Source organism: Scyliorhinus canicula, chromosome 20, assembly GCF_902713615.1.
Source record: "Scyliorhinus canicula chromosome 20, sScyCan1.1, whole genome shotgun sequence".
In the NCBI taxonomy this organism is placed as follows: Eukaryota; Metazoa; Chordata; class Chondrichthyes; order Carcharhiniformes; family Scyliorhinidae; genus Scyliorhinus; species Scyliorhinus canicula.
The window spans coordinates 41023583-41042840 of record NC_052165.1 but is presented as its reverse complement, the minus strand read 5'-3'; the positions used below and the strand labels follow the sequence as shown (position 1 = coordinate 41042840).

Genomic DNA, 19258 nt, shown 5'->3' with positions numbered 1-19258 from the left:
TCCCAAAGTGTATCACTTTACACTTATCCATCTTAAACTGTATCTGCCATTTGTCTGCCCATGTCCTCCTGAAGTCTGCCGTCCTGTTCACTGATTACTGTGTTGTCACTGACTTAGTAAATTATTCGCCCTACACTTAAACCCAAGCCATTCAGGTATAACAAGAAAAGCAAATGACCCAAAACAACCCTGAGATCACTCCTGCACTCGGCTCCCAAGTCACATGACAGACAAGTTGTTTCTCATGTCTTAGTGACTTTTATGATCGGAATAAGTTCTGCTGTATAACTTTCTCCACCCGTTGATTAAATCAAAAGGCAGACTTGCATTTATATAGCACCTTTCACAATCTCATGGTGCTCCAGCATGTCCTTATGTTAATGAAGTATTTTATTAAATGTAGATACTACTGTGATATAGGAACTGCGTATGTTAATTTGCATGCAGCAAGCTCCTATAAACAGCAACAAAATAAGCGTCAGATCACTTAATTTTGGTGTTGTTGAGTGATAAAATGTACTAAAATCTGCCTCTTTGTATTCCTGAAACCATAAAGAAATTTGGGGGAAAATCCCTTGAGGGATATCAAAACATTTGTAACAAAAGTCATTAATAAACCCAATCGGAATTCAGAAGAAAGTTTCCTCACCCAGAGTGATGAGAATATGAAACTTGTTCTCATAGGAAGCAGTTGAGATAAATAGTTTAGATACATTCATGGGATATCCAAGTATTTACTGGAGGGAGAAATAAGCAGAGGGAAATGCTGATAGGATGAGGTGAAGTAGGGAGGGAGGAACTTGTGCAGAGCATTAACACTAGCATGGATCAGGCGGCTGAACGACCTGATTCTGTGCCATACGTTGCAAGAAAGAAAATTCTGGGAATTCAGGAGGAATAAAATCTGGGAAGTGCCTCTCCAACCTCCAGGGTGTGAGGAAAACCGATTTCTGGAGATCGCAGATACCCTGATTTACAGGGAGCCTGGCAACGCTAACATTCTAAAAATTAAGTTTAATAGGGATCGCAGGGGCAGCAATGAAGTCATTTGGTCCTTTCTGAATTTTTGCAATGAATATTCAATCAGTATGTGGCCCTGCAACTTGTCCAGAGAGTCAACAACCCTGCATAAAAATCCTTTCCACATCTAATGTCGCTCCACGTTTATCCAAGTTAGGAGCCTGAACTCTCCCTGTCCAAGGACATTAACCTCAAACAACCACAAAATCTACACCACAGAAAAAGAGAACATTTAGACCGACTAAGATAGAAGCAAATTACTGAGAATGCCACTATCAGCACCCTTCTGCGCCATGATAACCACCATATACACTCCGTCTTTTCGTTCACAACATATATTTGTCAATCTCTCCATAGCCTCCTATCACTGGCCCTCCATCCAGCCCTTATTACTTCCTACCCACCCTCACCAAAACAGTATAAATCTCATCCTATTTCCAGTTCTCTCTAGCTCTGATGAAGTCATCCAGACTCAACGTTAGCTCTGTTCTCTCTCCATAGATGCTGTCAGGCCTGCTGAGATTTTCCAACATTTTCTGTTTTCATTCGGACAGACTGTATCGTATGGCACAACAACAGAAAAAGCTGGAAATACTCAACAGGTCTCACAATATCTATGGAGAAAGAAACAGAGTTAACATTTCAAGTTGTAAATGACTCTTCTGAACTAGAGGCAGGAAGGTGACGGGTTTTAAACTGTTGAAAGAGGTCAGGAAGAGAAGGAGGAACAAAAGGAAACGTCTGGAATAGGGTAGAGGACAGGAGAGATAAAATGGCATCTTTGTCGTGGAGTAAAAGTCAAAGGGAGTGGTAATGGTTGTCGCAAATAACCAAGCATTTTTCCACAATGTGTGAATGGCAGAATATTGAACAGCTCTGTCTAAAAGCAAAAACATGATGAGCAAGATTCAGTGTGGCACGAGATAAAAGAACAGAGTCAAAAATGGGGGAGAGAATTCATGGTCTGGAATCCTTGAGCTCAATAGGCTGCAACGGGCCTAGTCAGAAGATGAGGTGCTTATCCCTCGAGCTTGCTCTAAGCTTCACTGGAACGTTGCAGCAGGCCGAGGACAGAAATGTGAGCTAGATGTTGAATCAAACTAAAAGCAAAATACTGTGCATGCTGGAAATCTGAAATTTTAAGAAAAACAGAAAATGCTGGATAAACTCAGCAGGTCTGGCAGCATCCGTGGAGACAGAAACAGCGTTAACACTTTGTATTTAAATGATCCTTCTACAGAACAGTTCTGTGGAAAGATCATTTAGATACAAAACGTTGGACAGCATGGTAGCACTGTGGTTAGCACTGTTGCCTCACAGCTCCAGGGTCCCAGGTTCAATTCCTGACTTGTATTGATACATGGATATGTGGGTTTGGATAGGGTGACCTTTCCATTAAAAGCTTTCTCACATTCTAATCTATCACTCCTTATTAATGTTTTAGTTATTCTTTTTTGTTCTTTATATTCTGTCCAATCTTTTACATGCCACCCAGTTTTGTGGATTAATATGCTCATCTTTAACTACCTTAGTTAGCCACAGATGGTGTATTCTTTCTTTAGTCTTTCTTCTCACTGAAATTTACCTTTACAGAGTATTCTGAAATATCTTAAATATCTGCCATTGTTTCCCTACTGATTTATTCCTTAACCTTTTTTTTTAAATAATTTTTATTGAAATTTTTCGATACAAACATTTACCCCTACTACATTTTAAATTATAACACAACAAATCCCCCCTGGAAAATCCTCCCCACGCCCTCCCCCGCGCGCACCCCCCCCACCCCCCCCCCCCGCGCTACCAGTCTAGCAACCAAACCGTTTTTTCCCTTTCTGCCGATGGCCTCGGGCAGTCATTGCCCGCGACCCCCCGCTGACGTGCTCCCTTCGTTGCTACCCCCCCCCCCTCCCTTCCCCCCCCCCCCCCCCCTTTCTCCCCGGGTTGCTGCTGTTTCGGCCTCCAGTTCCTATCTCTGATCCAGAAAGTCAAGGAAGGGCTGCCACCGCCGGAAGAACCCCTGTACCGACCCTCTCAGGGCGAATTTGATTCTTTCCAATTGGATGAAGCTTGCCATGTCGTTTAACCAGGTGTTAACACTTGGTGGCCTTGTGTCCCTCCACTGAATCAAGATCCTTCACCGAGCTACCAAGGACGCAAAGGCCAATATTCCGGCCTCCCCTGCCTCCTGTACTCCTGGCTCCACCCCAACCCCAAAAATCGCTAGCCCCCACCCTGGTTTGACCCTGGTTCCCACCACTCTCGATACCGTCCCCCGCCACCCCCTCCCAGAACTCTTCCAGTGCCGGGCACATCCAGAACATATGTACATGGTTCGCAGGGCTTCCCGAACACCTAACACACCTGTCCTCACCCCCGAAGAACCGACTCATCCTAGTCCCCATCATATGGGCTCTGTGCAGCACCTTAAATTGGATGAGGCCCAACCTTGCGCACGACGACGACGAATTGACCCTCTCTAAGGCATCCGCCCATGTCCCATCTTCTATCTGCTCTCCCAGCTCCGCTTCCCACTTGTCTTTCAGCTCCTCTATCGATACCTCCTCCACCTCCTGCATTATTTTGTAGATGTCCGAGACCTTCCCTTCTCCGACCCAGACCCCTGACAGCACCCTATCACTCACCCCTCTATCGGGAAGCAAGGGAAATCCTTCCACCTGTCGTCTGGCAAATGCCTTCACCTGCAGGTATCTAAACGTGTTCCCCGGGGGGAGCTCAAATTTCTCCTCCAGCTCTCCCAGGCTCGCAAACCTCCCCTCTATGAACATGTCCCTCAGTTGCCTGATGCCCGCCCTGTGCCAGCTCTGGAATCCCCCGCCAGTGTTCCCCGGGACAAATCTGTGGTTCCCTCTCAGTGGCGCCGCCATCAGACCCCCCACTTCCCCCCTGTGTCGCCTCCACTGCCCCCAGATTTTCAGGGTGGCCGCCACTACCGGACTCGTGGTATACCTTGTGGGGGGGAGCGGCCATGGTGCCGTTACTAGCGCCCCCAGGCTTGTATTGCCGCAGGACGCCCTCTCCATACGTTTCCAAGCTGCCCCCTCCCCCTCCATCACCCACTTGCGCACCATCGATGCGTTCGCCGCCCAGTAGTATCCGGAAAGATTGGGTAGCGCTAATCCTCCCCTGTCCCTACTCCGTTCCAAGAAAATCCTTCTCACTCTAGGGGTGCCATGTGCCCACACATAGCCCATAATGCTGCTAGTTACCTTCTTGAAGAAGGCCCTGGGGAGAAAGATGGGCAAGCACTGAAACAGAAACAAGAACCTCGGGAGGACCGTCATTTTGACTGACTGCACCCTCCCTGCTAGCGACAGCGGTACCATGTCCCACCTCTTGAACTCCTCCTCCATCTGCTCCACCAGCCTTGAAAAGTTCAGCTTGTGGAGGGTCCCCCAGTTCCTTGCCACCTGCACCCCCAAGTACCTGAAGCTCTTTACTGCTCTCTTAAAGGGGAGCCGCCCAATTCCCTCCCCCTCATCTCCCGGGTGAATCACAAAGACCTCACTTTTACCCACATTTAATTTATATCCCGAAAAGTCCCCAAACTCCGCTAGTATTTCCATTACCTCCGGCATTCCCCCTTCCGGGTCCGCCACATATAACAACAAATCATCCGCATAGAGTGATACCCGATGTTCCTCCCCTCCCCTTGTCAGTCCTCTCCACCCCCCTGAACCCCTCAGTGCCATCGCCAACGGTTCGATCGCTAATGCAAATAGTAAGGGGGATAGGGGGCATCCCTGCCTGGTACCTCGATGGAGCCCAAAATACTCTGACCTCCTCCCGTTTGTAACCACACTCGCCATCGGGGCCGAATACAGCAGCTTCACCCACTTGATAAATCCCTCCCCAAACCCAAACCGTTCCAGCGTCTCCCACAGGTATTCCCACTCCACCCTATCGAATGCCTTCTCCGCATCCAGTGCTACCACTATCTCAGCCTCCCCCTCCACTGCTGGCATCATAATCACATTCAACAGTCTCCGGACATTTGTGTTGAGTTGTCGTCCCTTTACGAACCCCGTCTGGTCCTCATGGATTACCCCTGGCACACAATCCTCTATTCTGGTTGCCAGGACCTTTGCCAACAGTTTGGCATCTACATTCAAGAGGGAGATAGGCCTGTAGGACCCGCACTGTACAGGGTCTTTGTCCCGCTTCAGGATCAAGGAGATCAGGGCCTGTGACATTGTCGGGGGCAGAACCCCCCCCTCTCGCGCCTCATTGAAGGCTCGCACCAGCACTGGACCCACCAAGTCCACATACTTCTTATAAAATTCCACCGGGAACCCATCCGGCCCCGGCGCCTTCCCCGCCTGCATCTGGCCTATCCCTTTAACTAGCTCCTGCAGCTCTATCGGCGCCCCCAGCCCCTCCACCCGTTCCTCCTGGACCTTTGGGAACCTCAATCTATCGAGGAAGTTCTCCATTCCCCCCCTCCTCCTGGGCGGCTCAGACTGGTACAATTCCCTGTAGAAATCCCTGAAGACCCCGTTCACCTCTTGCCCCTTCTGCACTACGTTCCCTCCCTTCTCTCTCACTCCCCCAATCTCTCTGGCTGCATCTCGCTTGCGCAGTTGGTGTGCTAGCATCCTGCTCGCCTTTTCCCCGTACTCATAGACCGCGCCCTGTGCCCTTCTCCATTGCGTCTCCGCCTTCCTAGTGGTCAGTAGGTCAAACTGGGCCTGTAAACTGCGCCGCTCCCTCAACAGCCCCTCCTCTGGTGTCTCCGCATATCTCCTGTCCACTTCTATAAGTTCCCCCCACCAGTCTCTCCCTCTCCTGCCTCTCCTTCCTTTCTCTGTGTGCCCTTATGGAGATCAGCTCTCCTCTGATCACTGCTTTCAGGGCCTCCCAGACTACCCCCACCTTCACCTCGCCCGTGTCGTTCGTGCCCAGATATCTCTCAATGCCCTTCCGGACCCTTCCGCACACCTCATCGTCCGCCAGCAGCCCCACATCCAGGCGCCACAACGGGCGCTGGTCCCGTGCTTCCCCCAGTTCTACCTCTACCCAGTGTGGTGCATGGTCCGAAATCGCAATGGCCGAGTACTCCGTGTCCTGCACTCTCGAAATCAGCCCCCTGCTCAGTACAAAAAAGTCTATTCTGGAGTACACCCTGTGGACGTGGGAGAAAAAAGAATACTCCCTCGCCCTTGGCCTGCCAAATCTCCAAGGGTCTACCCCCCCCATCTGCTCCATGAACCCCCTTAGCACCTCTGCCGCTGCCGGCCTCCTATTCGTCCTGGAACTCGATCTGTCCAGCCCAGGGTCGAGCACTGTATTGAAGTCCCCCCCCATGATCAGGCCCCCTGCCTCCAGACCCGGAATGAGGCCCAACAGGCGCCTCATAAAACCCGCGTCATCCCAATTCGGGGCATACACATTCACCAGCACCACATTCTCTCCCTGCAGCCTACCCTTCACCATCACGTACCTACCCTCCTTATCTGCTACCACCTGCGCCGCCACGAACGACACCCTCTTTCCCACCAAAATCGCCACCCCCCCGGTTCTTTGCGTCCAAGCCTGAGTGGAACACCTGTCCCACCCACCCCCTTCTCAGGCGTACCTGGTCTACTACTCTCAAGTGAGTCTCCTGCAACATTGCCACATCCGCCTGCAGTCCCTTTAGGTGTGAAAAAAACCCTTGCTCTCTTGACCGGCCCATTCAGCCCCCTCACGTTCCAAGTAATCAACCGGGTCGCGGAGCGACCTGTCCCTTTCCCCTGTCTATTAGCCATGTCCTGTCCCCTGTTCGCCCCGGGTCGACCCTCCCCTTCTGACCCGTTCCCCATGGCGATGGCCCCCCCCCCCCCCCTCTCCTCCCGTTCTTCCCTTCCCGTCCTCGGCCTTTCCAGCAGCAACCCGGTATCCCCCCCCCTAACCCCCCTCCCCCCCCTGGCTAGGACCCCTCCTAGCCGCGGTGTATCCACCATCGTACTCCCGAGAGTCAGCTGATTTTCGCTGACCCGGCTGCCCCTGCCACACTCCGACTCCTCCCGATGTGGGGGGGAGGGGCCCTCCCCCCCCCCTTGCCATCCCTCTCTGACCCCACTTCAGCGCGGGAAAAGCCGCCATTGCTGGCCACACCCCACTCTTCTCTCCTCCCCCTTCCCCCGTCCCGCGCGCGGGAAACAGGGGAAAGCCCGCGCTTTCGCCCGGCCACACCCTACCCCCCCCACTTCAATTCCACCCCGTCCCCATCCAAGCCCATAAAAAAGCCCCCTTAAAACGAGAGGAAGAAAAAAGAGAAAAAGAAAACCCGCATAACCAACTTGCACCCCCCCCGTCCCGCCTCCCCAACTTAACAATATAACAATATAAATAACAAATCTCAAATAAATACATAAATACATAACTATGCCTGCATAACTAAATAACTACCCAATAATAACGTATTTAACCATCACCCTCCATCGAACAGAACAGTAACCATAACCCTTAAAGAACAGATCAAAAAACAGTAAAAAAGCCCCCCCTACAACAACAATAATTAAGGGAAGTTGGCAACGGGAAGAGACACACAAAAAGGAACAAAGAAACCCCCCATAACACAAGTTTCAAAGAAACCAAACGATCCATCAACTTTAACCAAGCTCCGACCTGGCCTAAGAAAGACATGGCCACTTGATCAGTCAAGGGTACTCGGGCGGCCTCGACCGCCGGCGTTCCCAAGTTCTAGTTCAGGTCCAGCTTTTCCTCCCGAACAAAAGTCCATGCCTCCTCTGGGGTCTCAAAGTAATGGTGCTGGTCCTTGTAGGTGACCCACAAGCGCGCTGGCTGCAGCATTCCGAACTTGATCCTCTTTGCGTGCAGCACCGCCTTCGTCCGGTTAAACCGGGCCCGCCGCTTTGCCACCTCCGCACTCCAGTCCTGATATATCCGCACCGTCGAATTCTCCCATTTGCTGCTTTTCTCCCTCTTGGCCCACCTCAGCACTTTCTCCCGATCACAGAAACGCTGGAATCGCACCAGCACCGCCCTCGGGGGCTCGTTCGCCCTCGGCCGCCTAGCCATGACCCGATATGCTTCTTCCAGCTCCAGAGGCGATGGACCGGCCCCCTCTCCCATCAGGGAGCTCAGCATCTCCGCTACATATTTCGGGAGATCAGGCCCCTCCAGGCCTTCTGCTAGGCCCAGGATCCTCAAGTTTCTTCCGCCTCAATTCGAGTGTCCAGCTCCTCAAAGCGGCTCTGCCATTTCAGGTGGAGTGCCTCGTGCACCTCCACCTTTCCCACGAGGACCGTGGCCTCCTCCTCCCTTGCAGTCATCTCCTGCTGCAGCTCTCTTATCGACGCCTCTTGGGTCGCCTGGGCCCCCATCAGCCTTGTGGTCGTCGCGTTCATAGACTCTAAGAGTTCCACTTTCAACTCCGTAAAACACCGGAGGAGAGCGGCCTGCTGCTCCTCCGCCCATTTTCTCCAATCTTCTAGTGCGCCACCGGCCGCCATTTTGGTCCTCTTCCCCCGCTTTTTTCGGGGAGCTGCTGCCGCTTTTTTTGTCGCCCCACTCCGAGTACCGACCATAAAGTTGGTCTCACTCTCCTCAGGGAGCCTTCCCCCACCGGGATTCGTCTTTACAGTACCGTCGGGCCCTCCAATCGGCCCTTAAACACCTTTGTCGCAGGAGCTGCCAAATGTGCGACTTAGCTGGTCATAGCCGCAACCGGAAGCCGATTTATTCCTTAACCTAACTTCCAAGTTCACTTTAGCCAGATGTGTCTGTATGGCCTCAAAATTGCCCTTATTTAAGTTTAAAACTTAGATCCATTCCTCTCTCTCAAACTAAATGTGAAATTCATTCATATTACGATGATTGCTACATTAGGCCACCTTCAATAAGAGGTTATTAATTAATCCTGTCTCATTGCACAATACCAGAATTAGTATAGCCTGCTCTCTGTTTGGTGCTAAAACATGCTGCTGTAAGAGGGTTACCCTTTTGCCCAATCTATGTGGATTAATGATTCGATCCATACTTCTCTCACAAGCTCTCATTATTTCTTCTTGTATACCCTCTCCTCCAATGTCATTAGTGTTAGTGGGCCTACAAGACACTCGCACAAGAGACTTCTTACATTTATGATCTCTCATCTCATTGAATTTACAGTGCAGAAGGCCATTCAGCCCATCAATCTGCACTGGCCCTTTGGAAAGGGCACCCTACCCAAGCCCACACCTCCACCCTATCCGTGTATCAATACAAGTCAAGAATCGAACCTGGGACCCTGGCGCTGTGAAGCACCCGTGCTAACCAGCATGTAACCACCCGACTCTATCCAAACTGATTCTCCATCTTGATCGAGAACTAACGTCATCTCTCTCTACAGTGCCAATGTCATCCTTAATTAACTCTTTCCCCCACCACTCCCCGGCCGCCTCGCCCACCTTTACTTAAGCTTCCTGTCCTTCCTAAATATCAAGTACCTTGAACATTTAGAATCCAGTCTTTGTCATCCTGCAACCATGCCTCGATAATGGCTATCAGATTATACATTCTTAATTCTATTCATACTATCTATTCATCTGTTTTCTATTGAAAGGTATGTGCATTCAGATACAGAACCTTTAGTTCGGTTTTGTTTTAACTACTTGTGCAACCTTTAGCCTTATCAACTGGTGCAGTCTTAGGTTTGTACTCTGTCCTTTCCTGCCACACACTGCTCATCATTTCCCTTATTCTTACTTTGCTCTTTTGCCTCATATACTCCATTTATCTCATCTTCCCATATTTGATCCCTCACCCCACTAAAATAAAAGCAAAATACCATGGATGCTGGAAATCTGAAGTACAAACAGAAAATGCTGAAAAGACTCAGCAGGGCTGGCAGAATGTGTGGAGAGAGAAATAGGTTCCTTTTGAGTCCATATAACTTCTTCAGAGCTGAAGAGGGGTAGAAATGTGATGGATTATATAGTTAGACGTGGGGGGGGGAAGAGAAGAGAAGGTGGAGCAGAAGGTCAGGGGTAGGTTGGAACTCGGGGGGGATTGACAAAGAAGTAATGGACACAGGACTAAGGGAGTGTTAATGGTAAAAAAAACAAGTTAATAGTGACATAAAGGTAAGATAGCAGAATGTGTTAGTAAGGGTCAGCACTCGTGAAAGCAAAACAAGTTACAAATGGCACAAAGGGGGAGGTATTGGTGGGGGGGGGGGGGAAAGAGTCAAAACGGAGGAGTGCGTTCATGGTCTGAATTTGAACCCAACATTAAGCCCAAAAGACTGTATCATGCCTTTTCAAAATTTGAAGTGCTTTTCCTCCAGCTTACATTGGGCTACAATGGAACATCAGAGAAGACAAGGTCGGACACGTGGACATGAAAGCAAGATGGTTAATTAAAATCGCAGGCGACAGGAAGGTCAAAGTTATGCTTGCGGACTGAGCAACGGTGTTCCGAAAAGCAGCCACCTGCATTGCGTTTTGTCACCTTCGTGAGATCACATGGTGAGCAGAAAATACAGTACACTAAATTGAGGTAAGTGCAAGCTCCTTCCCCTGAAAGGAGTCTTTGGGGCCTTTGACTGCGAGGAGGTAAAGGAGAAGATGCTACATCTTCAAAATTGCATGGGATGGGGCTGCGGTGTTAGGGGTGATGGGGGAGAGGGCCAGGGATTCACAGAGGCAGCAGACCATAAGGAATGCTGACGGGAAGGTGAGGGTAAGTTGCATTTAGTGGTGGCATCATTTTGGAGTGCCAAAATGGCAGAGAATAATCCTTCGAACACGATGGACGGCGGGGTGAAAAGTGAGGACGGGGAAATGCTATCATGGAACTGGGAGGGTGGGGTAGGGGTGAGGGCAGAACTGGGTCAGCAACAGCAACACCTTCTGACTCAGACAGGAGAATCTTCCCACAGAGCCACAGCTGACAAATGTATCAGTCAGGAAGCTACAAACTGCCAATCCTGCTCGTTTGTAAAACTAGCACTTCCAGGCTCCGAGCCAATGGATTGTGTCAGACTTTCCAAAGCCAGGAGCTGCAGTCGGAGGCCAGGTTGGGTGGAGACTGTTCATGCTGCAGCAGATCTAGCCAATCTGTCACCTAAAGCATTGATAGAGGCACTCTTTCCACCTGCTCAAGAGAGAGAATTAGTCAACGCAAGACTGGGGATCAGGGGCCTATTTTATACCATAACCTGGATATAACCAGAACACTCGAACATTGAATTCCCCAGCCACAGTTATCTGTCAGTGAGCAATATAGTGCCCATACACTAAATCTCCCAGTCAACCCGACCTCATCTCAATTTTTCCCCTCTCCTCATCCCACAATTAGGAACAGAGGCAATAAATGTCAGCGAAGCTCACATTCCAATGGATGTATTCCTTCAACCCTTCCACCCCCTCCACTCTTCCTGTTTCACCCTCCATCATTCCCTCTCCCCAACCCCCATCTCAACATTTCTCTATCTCTTCAATTCTCCCCTCCCATTCCATTCCATTCCATTCCATTCCATTCCTCTCCTCTCCTCTCCTCTCCTCTCCCTCATTCCCTCTCGCACCCCAGCCATTTACTTCCACCTTCTTTCTTACCCATTCCGTCTGCCACTATCCCTCTCTTACCCTGATCAGTCCGCTCCACATTGTTTCTCCTCCAAGAATCCGGACACAAAGTAACCACACCCCGGCTCCGCCCAACAGCCTTATCCTCATTGGTCGCCCTTCCCCGTCCATCCGCGTACCTATTGGTTGTGTGCTTCCCCGCCTCCTCTCTCCAATTGGACAATCCCCCTGTCGGTCGGCGGGGATTGACAGGCGGGCGGACCAATGGGCGGGCGGAGTGAAGGCTGAGGGAGCGAGTGCCTGTCACGGTTACTTTGTGTTATCGTCGGAGCCGGAGCGGATCATGGCATCGGGGTGAGTGACCGAGCGCAGAGCCACTTCGGCATCCAACTTCCCCTCCGTTATCCATACTCCCCTCCAACTCCACTCCGTTATCCATACTCCCCTCCAACTCCACTCCTTTACCCAACTCTCCCTCCAACTCCACTCCGTTATCCATACTCCCCTCCAACTCCACTCCTTTACCCAACTCTCCCTCCAACTCCACTCCGTTATCCAACTCCCCTCCAATTCCACTCCGTTATCCATACTCCCCTCCAACTCCACTCCGTTATCCATACTCCCCACCAACTCCACTCCGTTATCCAACTCCCCTCCAACTCCACTCCTTTACCCAACTCTCCCTCCAACTCCACTCCGTTATCCAACTCCCCTCCAATTCCATTCCGTTATCCATACTCCCCTCCAACTCCACTCCTACTCCACTCCTTTACCCAACTCTCCCTCCAACTCCACTCCGTTATCCAACTCCCCTCCAACTCCAGTCCGTTACCCAACTCTCCCTCCAACTCCACTCCGGGCCCAACTCCCCCTCCAACTCCACTCCGTTACCCAACTCCCCCTCCAATTCCACTCCGTTATCCATACTCCCCTCCAACTTCACTCCATTATCCATACTCCCCCCAACTCCACTCCGTTACCCAACTCCCCCTCCAACTCCGTTACCCAACTCCACTCCGTTACCCAACTTCCCCTCCAACTCCACTCCGTTATCTATACTCCACTCCAACTCCACTCCGTTATCTATACTCCCCTCCAACTCCACTCCGTTATCTATACTCCCCTCCAACTCCACTCCGTTATCTATACTCCCCTCCAACTCCACTCCGTTATCCAACTCCCCTCCGTTACCCAACTCCCCCTCCAACTCCACTCCGTTACCCAACTCCCCCTCCAACTCCACTCCGTTACCCAACTCTCCCTCCAACTCCACTCACCTATCCAACTCCCCCTCCAACTCCATTCCGTTCTCCAACTTCCCCTCCGTTACCCAACTTCCCCTCCGTTACCCAACTTCCCCTCCGTTACCCAACTCCCCCTCCGTTACCCAACTCCCCCTCCATCTCTACTCCTTTACCCAACTCCCCTCCATTACCCAACTCCCCCTCCAACTCCCCTCCGTTACCCAACACCCCCGCCAACTCCCCTCCGTTACCCAACTACCCCTCGTTACCCAACTCCCCCTCATACCCAACTCCCCTCCCCTATCCAACTCCCCCTCCAACTCCATTCTGTTACCCAATTACCCTCCAATTCCACTCCGTTATCCATACTCCCCTCCAACTCCACTCCCCATCGCAGCACAGTGGTTAGCACAGTTGTTCACAGCTCCACAGTCCTGGGTTTGATTCCCAGGTTGGGTCACTGTCTGTGCGGAGTCTGCATGTTCCCCCCGTGTCTGCGTGGGTTTCCTCCGGGTGCTCCGGTTTCCACCCACAGTCCAAAGATGTGCAGGTTAGGTGGGTTGGCTGTGCTAAATTTCCCCTTCGTGTCGAAAAAAGGTTAGGTCGGGTTACGGGGATGGGGTGGAGGTGTGGGGTTGGGGCAGGGGTGTGGGGTTGGGGCAGGGGTGTGGGGATTGGGCGGAGGTGTGGGCTTGGGGAGGGTGCTCTTTCCAAGGACAGGTGCAGACACAATGGGCTGAAAGACCTCCTTCTGCACTGCAAATTCTATGATTCTTATCCAACTCCCCCTCCAACTCCACTTCCTTATCCAACTCCCCCTCCAACTCCGCTTCCTTATCCAACTCCTCCTCCAACTCCACTCCCTTATCCAACTCCCCCTCCAAATCCACTCTGTTACCCAACTCCCCCTCCAACTCCACTCCGGCCCAACTCCCCCTCCAACTCCACTGCCTTATCGAACTCCCCCTCCAACTCCACTCCGTTACCCAACTCCCCCTCCAACTCTACTCCGTTACCCAACTCCCCCTCTAACTCCACTCCGTTACCCAACTCTCCCTCCAACTCCACTCCGTTACCCAACTTCCCCCTCCAACTCTACTCCGTTACCCAACTCCCCCTCCAACTCCACTCCGTTACCCAACTCCCCCTCCAACTCCCCCTCCAACTCCACTGCGGGCCCAACTCCCTCTCCAACTCCACTGCCTTATCCAACTCCCCCTCCAACTCCACTCCGGGCCCAACTCCACTCCGTTACCCAACTCTCCCTCCACCTCCACTCCGTTATCCAACTCTGGCTTCACTCCATTAAAATGGAGACAGTGGGATTGTTCTCCTTGGGTTAAAGGAGGTTGAGGATAGTTTGATCGAGATCTATATTCTCTAAAGCTGTCATAACCTTGTAGACAAATAAAAGCTCTTTCCATTGACTGATGGTAAAAAGGTGGGGCGGGTGGACACCCTGAGTCATAGGTGTTTACAGCATGGCCTAGCCTGACCATGCCGCCCAGTTTCTATCACTGAGCTTGTCCCACTCACCCGCATTTGGCCCATATCCCTCTATACACACCCTGCCCATGTAACTGGCGACCAGCTTTTTAAAATACAAAATCGTACCGCTTCTACCACTGCCTCTGGCAGCTTGTTCCAGATGCTCACCACCCTCTGTGTGAAGAAATTTCCCCTCTGGCCTCTTTTGTATCTCTCAGATTTGTGAGGAGGCAGGGGGGGCTGTGACTTGGAACCTGCTGCCCTGGAGAGTAGTGGAAGCAGTGACCATCAATGAGGGAAGTTAACTTGTAGGGCTACAGGGATAGAGTGGGGAGAGTGGGTCTGCCTGGATTGATGGCATGGACTTGATGGCCAAATAGCCTCCTCCAGTACCAATCTTGTGTGCATCTCGCACCAAAGATAGATTATCTGTCTTTTCGATACTTTGGCTGGATGTGGGAGCTTGCTGTGCATGTATTGGAAACTATATGCACTTCAAAATAATTTAACCTACTCATAGTCAAGTTTAATGTTCAATATGACAGTTCACTTGTACTTAGTTGATTTGACTTGGATACAAGATCAGGATATGGTGGGTTGCTTACTCATTACTGTTCAGTTTAATTAATACCCTTACATTATTATCCTAAACATTTTCAAATGAGAGACTGTTTTATTCTGTATTTAGAATTCCTCAATTAAAAATTGAATTGTGTAATTGATTTTAGCAAGTAATAATGACTGACTGTTTACTGTATATTTATAGGACACATCAATGCAGTAGTTGTGTGTTGTTTAAATTACTAGAACTGCACGGCATTAATTAGAATCCTCCTTGTATTTTCAATAGTGATTGCCCTGTTTTAAAGTCTAATGAGCATCACCAAAAGGATTTGTGTGCCGCATTACTCAGGCTGTGCAAAGTGGTATGATATAGCAATAGCGAGAGCCTGCAGTTAGTCAGATTGACGAGTGCAGTGTTGGGCAGATTCAGAGGGAAATAGCAATGTAATAAATCGGTGCCAAAAACACAACAGGATGCAACAGGTGCTGGAGCAGGTGGCATGAGCCTATTTGTTAAGAGTCTTAAGACTGTACAAGACTTAGCATGATAGTTTGGTTGGGTGTTTGAGTAGGTTCAGAGTGTCACTTCTGAAATAAATAACTAACAATGTTTGCATATGGACGTAAAATTGCTTCCAGACAATTGAGCCAATCGTTAGCAATCAAATTGCTCCAAAGGAGTTCTAAACAAGGCAAGTAATGCATTAGTTGTACAGAATGAAGCTGGGTGATCTGTTCCTGAATCTAATCCCTTCTCCTCTTGCGATACGGTCTGTTCTGATCATCTTACTTGGAGGAAAAAAATAGCCCCAGAGCAATAGTTTAGTAAAGATGTGCAAGTCCTTGAAAGGGTGCGGAGGAGGTTTATTGGAATGTTTCCAGGTTTGGGGGACTTTAATACGATGTTACCTTGGAAAGGCTGGGGATGAACTCCTTGGAACAAAGGCAATTGAGAGCAGAGTTGATTGCGATGTATGGATTATGATAGGTTTAGATAAGGTAGGTAAAGAAAATATATGGTGGGGGGGGGGCGATGTGATGTGAGAAGGAAGTTTTTACACAGCGAGTGGTAATGACTTGGAGCTCTCTTCGATGAGGGTGGCAGAAGGCAGCAGAAACAATCAATGAAAATTGGAAGAATGCTTGAGGGACATAAGCCAGTAGGGCTACAGGTATAGAGCAGGGGTGAAGGGACTAACTGGATTGCTCTAGAGTCCCTAGCATGGGGCTGAAGGGCCTCCCCTTGTGCTGGTATGATTCTACAATTTTTACTTGGAACAGCCTCTATAAGAACAGGCAAGCTACAGAAAACTTTAAGTAATTTACTACTCGTGGGTCCATGTTCTGACTCCGTGTTCCAGGATTCTGGTGTGCATTATGTTTGCCTTGGCCGTGGGTATAAACAGAATTACTGCTGCACACATCTGTGTAAACACCTTATGTCCATATCTGCTGCCATTTCCTCTCCATTGTACTTTACCTTTTTGATATCAAATAGAATCCCTTCTGAGAAGCTGATGGAACTCTCTGATAAATGCTGAGAGATATGAGCCAGGCAATATGGCGCAAAAACCTTTGATCTGTTCAGTCTCAATTTTTTAAAAATAGATTTAAAGCGCCCAATTAATTTTTTTTCCATTTAAGAGGCAATTTAGCGTGATAGCCTCCACCCTCTCCACTGTTCCCGGGGCTAGGTCACCGTTTTGCATAAATAACCCTAAAACTTAGGTAAAGTGCTTCGCCCACCCCACCATGTCAATCGAGGCCTGCGTCTGTGCTATGGCTAAATTGTTGGCTCTTTGGCCATAGTTGTAGCCTCGAAGGTGTATGGCAAAGCTGCCTTCTTTTTGAGAGCCGAGCAGGCAGTCCACGTCGCCCTGGAAAAAGGGCTCCTGGTGGGCGGGATCTACTTGGCGGTGGAGAGTTATTCGCTCTCATGTCCTGCCTTTTATTCCCACGGAGTTCCTCCTCACCCGTCTCCCATCAACTGGGGGAGGTAATAGGTACTACCGCTCCCGCTCTGCCTAAGACCCCACTCTCGAGCAGATTTTTTCCTTCCGGCGCCAGGTCTTTGTTTGCCTGGCCTGGATGGAGGCCTAAGGCTGCCGCTGATGGAGCCGCCGCCCCCTCTACTTCCACTGGCCTTGCAACTAATGCTCATTGTGAGGAGCCATGCCAGGGCCCACTGACACCTCGGCTGCTGCCGTGTAGGTGAGAGGACAGCCACGTGGCCGGAGACTGAGAAGAAGACCAACAGAGCGATTTGCCAGCGGTCAGGGTTGGCAAGAGTTCTTGAAACAATAAATGGATTGGAACCTGTAGAAGATAATAAATGCTATCTGGATGTGACTAATATCTATGGCTATCTCTAAATCTATATTTGTTCCTGCCATAGCTCTTACATTTATCTTAAATTTGTGAACTCAATTAAAAAAACCTTTTATCAGCAGCTGATCCTGAGATCCTTATTATTTTATCGGTCCATTTGCATCCCAAAACTATTGCGGAACCAGCCAGAGATCTTTATAGAAACTGATGAAGAGAAATTCGAACTTCAGTTAATATCCCAAAGAATGACATGTCAGGATTTCACGTTTTAAAACTTGTACTGCAACAAATGACTAAAAACACCATTGACAAAGTACTTTTCTTTCTGTAGATAACCTATGCTTTAAACTACAGAAGATTGATTCCTCATTTAATTCATAGTACATCCAAAAATCCCCCACTACAATTTATATGTTACTCTGCCCTTTAAGTGGACTCTTCATCCTCCGGCAACCAGTTTCAAACTATTCTCTGCTTCAGATGGCTTGCTTCCTTTTTACTTTATCAGCTGGATGACTTTTGATCCCAGAACTGACGTTTGTTGTAAGGGTTACTCTGTGGTCCCCTTCCCTCTATCCGGAAGCTAGGTGAATTTCTCAGCCTCCTTTAAATACTCACAAACTCGATCCTCAATATGTGCGCAAAGTCCACCCACATGCCGCACGGTGAACAATAGAGTCAACATTCTTTCTGCTTCAGATGCTGGACTGGCTACTCCTATATTTTGCTCTATGCTAGAGATCACACCCAAACCAACTGCTGCGGGTTTTGTGACATTCATGATTTATAGGGAAGCCTGTAACCTGATCTCAAAAATGCCTTCCTCTGTCTCCTTCCCCATGGCAGCATGAAATACATTAGCCTTGTATCTAGGAAGAAATGCTAATTAACTATCTTTGATCCCAATTTCCATTAACCTTAAAAGTAAATGGATAGTTTACAGCACAACTGTTTACAACCTAATGTCACTAACATTTTTCTGGGATTTTGAAGTTCGCATGGTTTACTCATGATACACTCAAGCACTCTGATTATTGCCCCACAGCACAAATATCTTGCCTTCCTCTCAGTAAAACAATCTCAGTCTTTGGATCTCTAACAATCAAACCACCCAGGCTTACTGTCAGGCAGACTTCACATCACATGACCCGCTTCATTTACCCTAAATGTAAATTAGTCCCAAAATATAACAGTCTAATAAGTCTCATGATTGTAATAAATGGAAGCTATTCTCTGCAGTGAAAGGTTAGCGCAATGCTCACCATCCAATTGCAATCATATTATGTTTGATCATAGTTCTGTGATCTAGTCTCCGAGATATAATTTGTGTGGTGTAATTGGTTATCACGAGTGCATTCAGCCTGCCGTGACATGGCTTGTGCCAGTAGCTGTGTTTTGGGTTTCAGTTAGACAGTGCCCCAGTTATCAAGCTTGCCTGATCATTCAGTCCCACTCTCTCACAGTTTGCACTCTCTGCAGCTGAGGGAAGCAAGATTTTAGTTTCGATTGTGCTTTTTCACAACTGCAAGACCTTCCCAAGTGCTTCACATCAGATTTTAATGATATTGGTTGGCCAGGGCACAGGGGAGAGAACTCCTTCATTGCTCTGTTTGAGGGGTGGTGATCAGAACCGGTGATACTGTTTCCTCAGGGTGGACTTTTTCGAGAACTCTGTGCTTGAATTACCCTTTTTGAATTGTCAGGGAGGGGGGGGAAATTAAATGGATTTGTTGGGGGTGGGGCTGGCAGCGGTGGGATTGGTGGCTTCCTGAATAAGATGACTGGCAGGAAGTTGGGCTGCTTTCTTTGCTCACTGCCATTTTTATTGAAATTGGGAAATTAATGTTGTGTAACTAAACATCCAAGCTGTTTGGGCATTAAAAAAAAACATTCATTTTTATTTATTTCATGGAATGTGGGTGTCACTGCCAAAGTCAGCATTTCTTGCCCATCCCTAATTGCCCTTGAACTGAGTGGGTTGCTCGGCCATTTCAGAGCGAATCACTGCTTTGTGTCTGGAGTCAGAGAATCATAGAATTTACAGTGCAGAAGGAGGCCATTCGGCCCAATGAGTCTGCACTGACC

General features: G+C 49.3%; 2 protein-coding genes across 2 annotated transcripts in view; one reads left to right on the top strand and one right to left on the bottom strand.

Annotated features, from left to right (window-relative positions):
• LOC119954869 (NADH-cytochrome b5 reductase 3-like) overlaps nucleotides 1–11683 on the bottom strand; it is a 44232-nt gene extending 32549 nt beyond the window's left edge. The window contains exon 1 of the mRNA XM_038780475.1: nucleotides 11610–11683. Coding sequence (XP_038636403.1) covers nucleotides 11610–11630 — 21 coding nt within the window. The 5' untranslated portion in view covers nucleotides 11631–11683. The remainder of the gene's footprint in view (nucleotides 1–11609) is intronic.
• Nucleotides 11684–11818: 135 nt separating this feature from the next.
• The window catches only part of endouc (endonuclease, polyU-specific C), a 39843-nt gene continuing 32403 nt past the window's right edge, over nucleotides 11819–19258 (top strand). Inside the window, exon 1 of the mRNA XM_038780553.1 lies at nucleotides 11819–11903. Within this exon, the coding sequence (XP_038636481.1) occupies nucleotides 11893–11903 (11 nt within the window). The 5' untranslated portion in view covers nucleotides 11819–11892. The remainder of the gene's footprint in view (nucleotides 11904–19258) is intronic.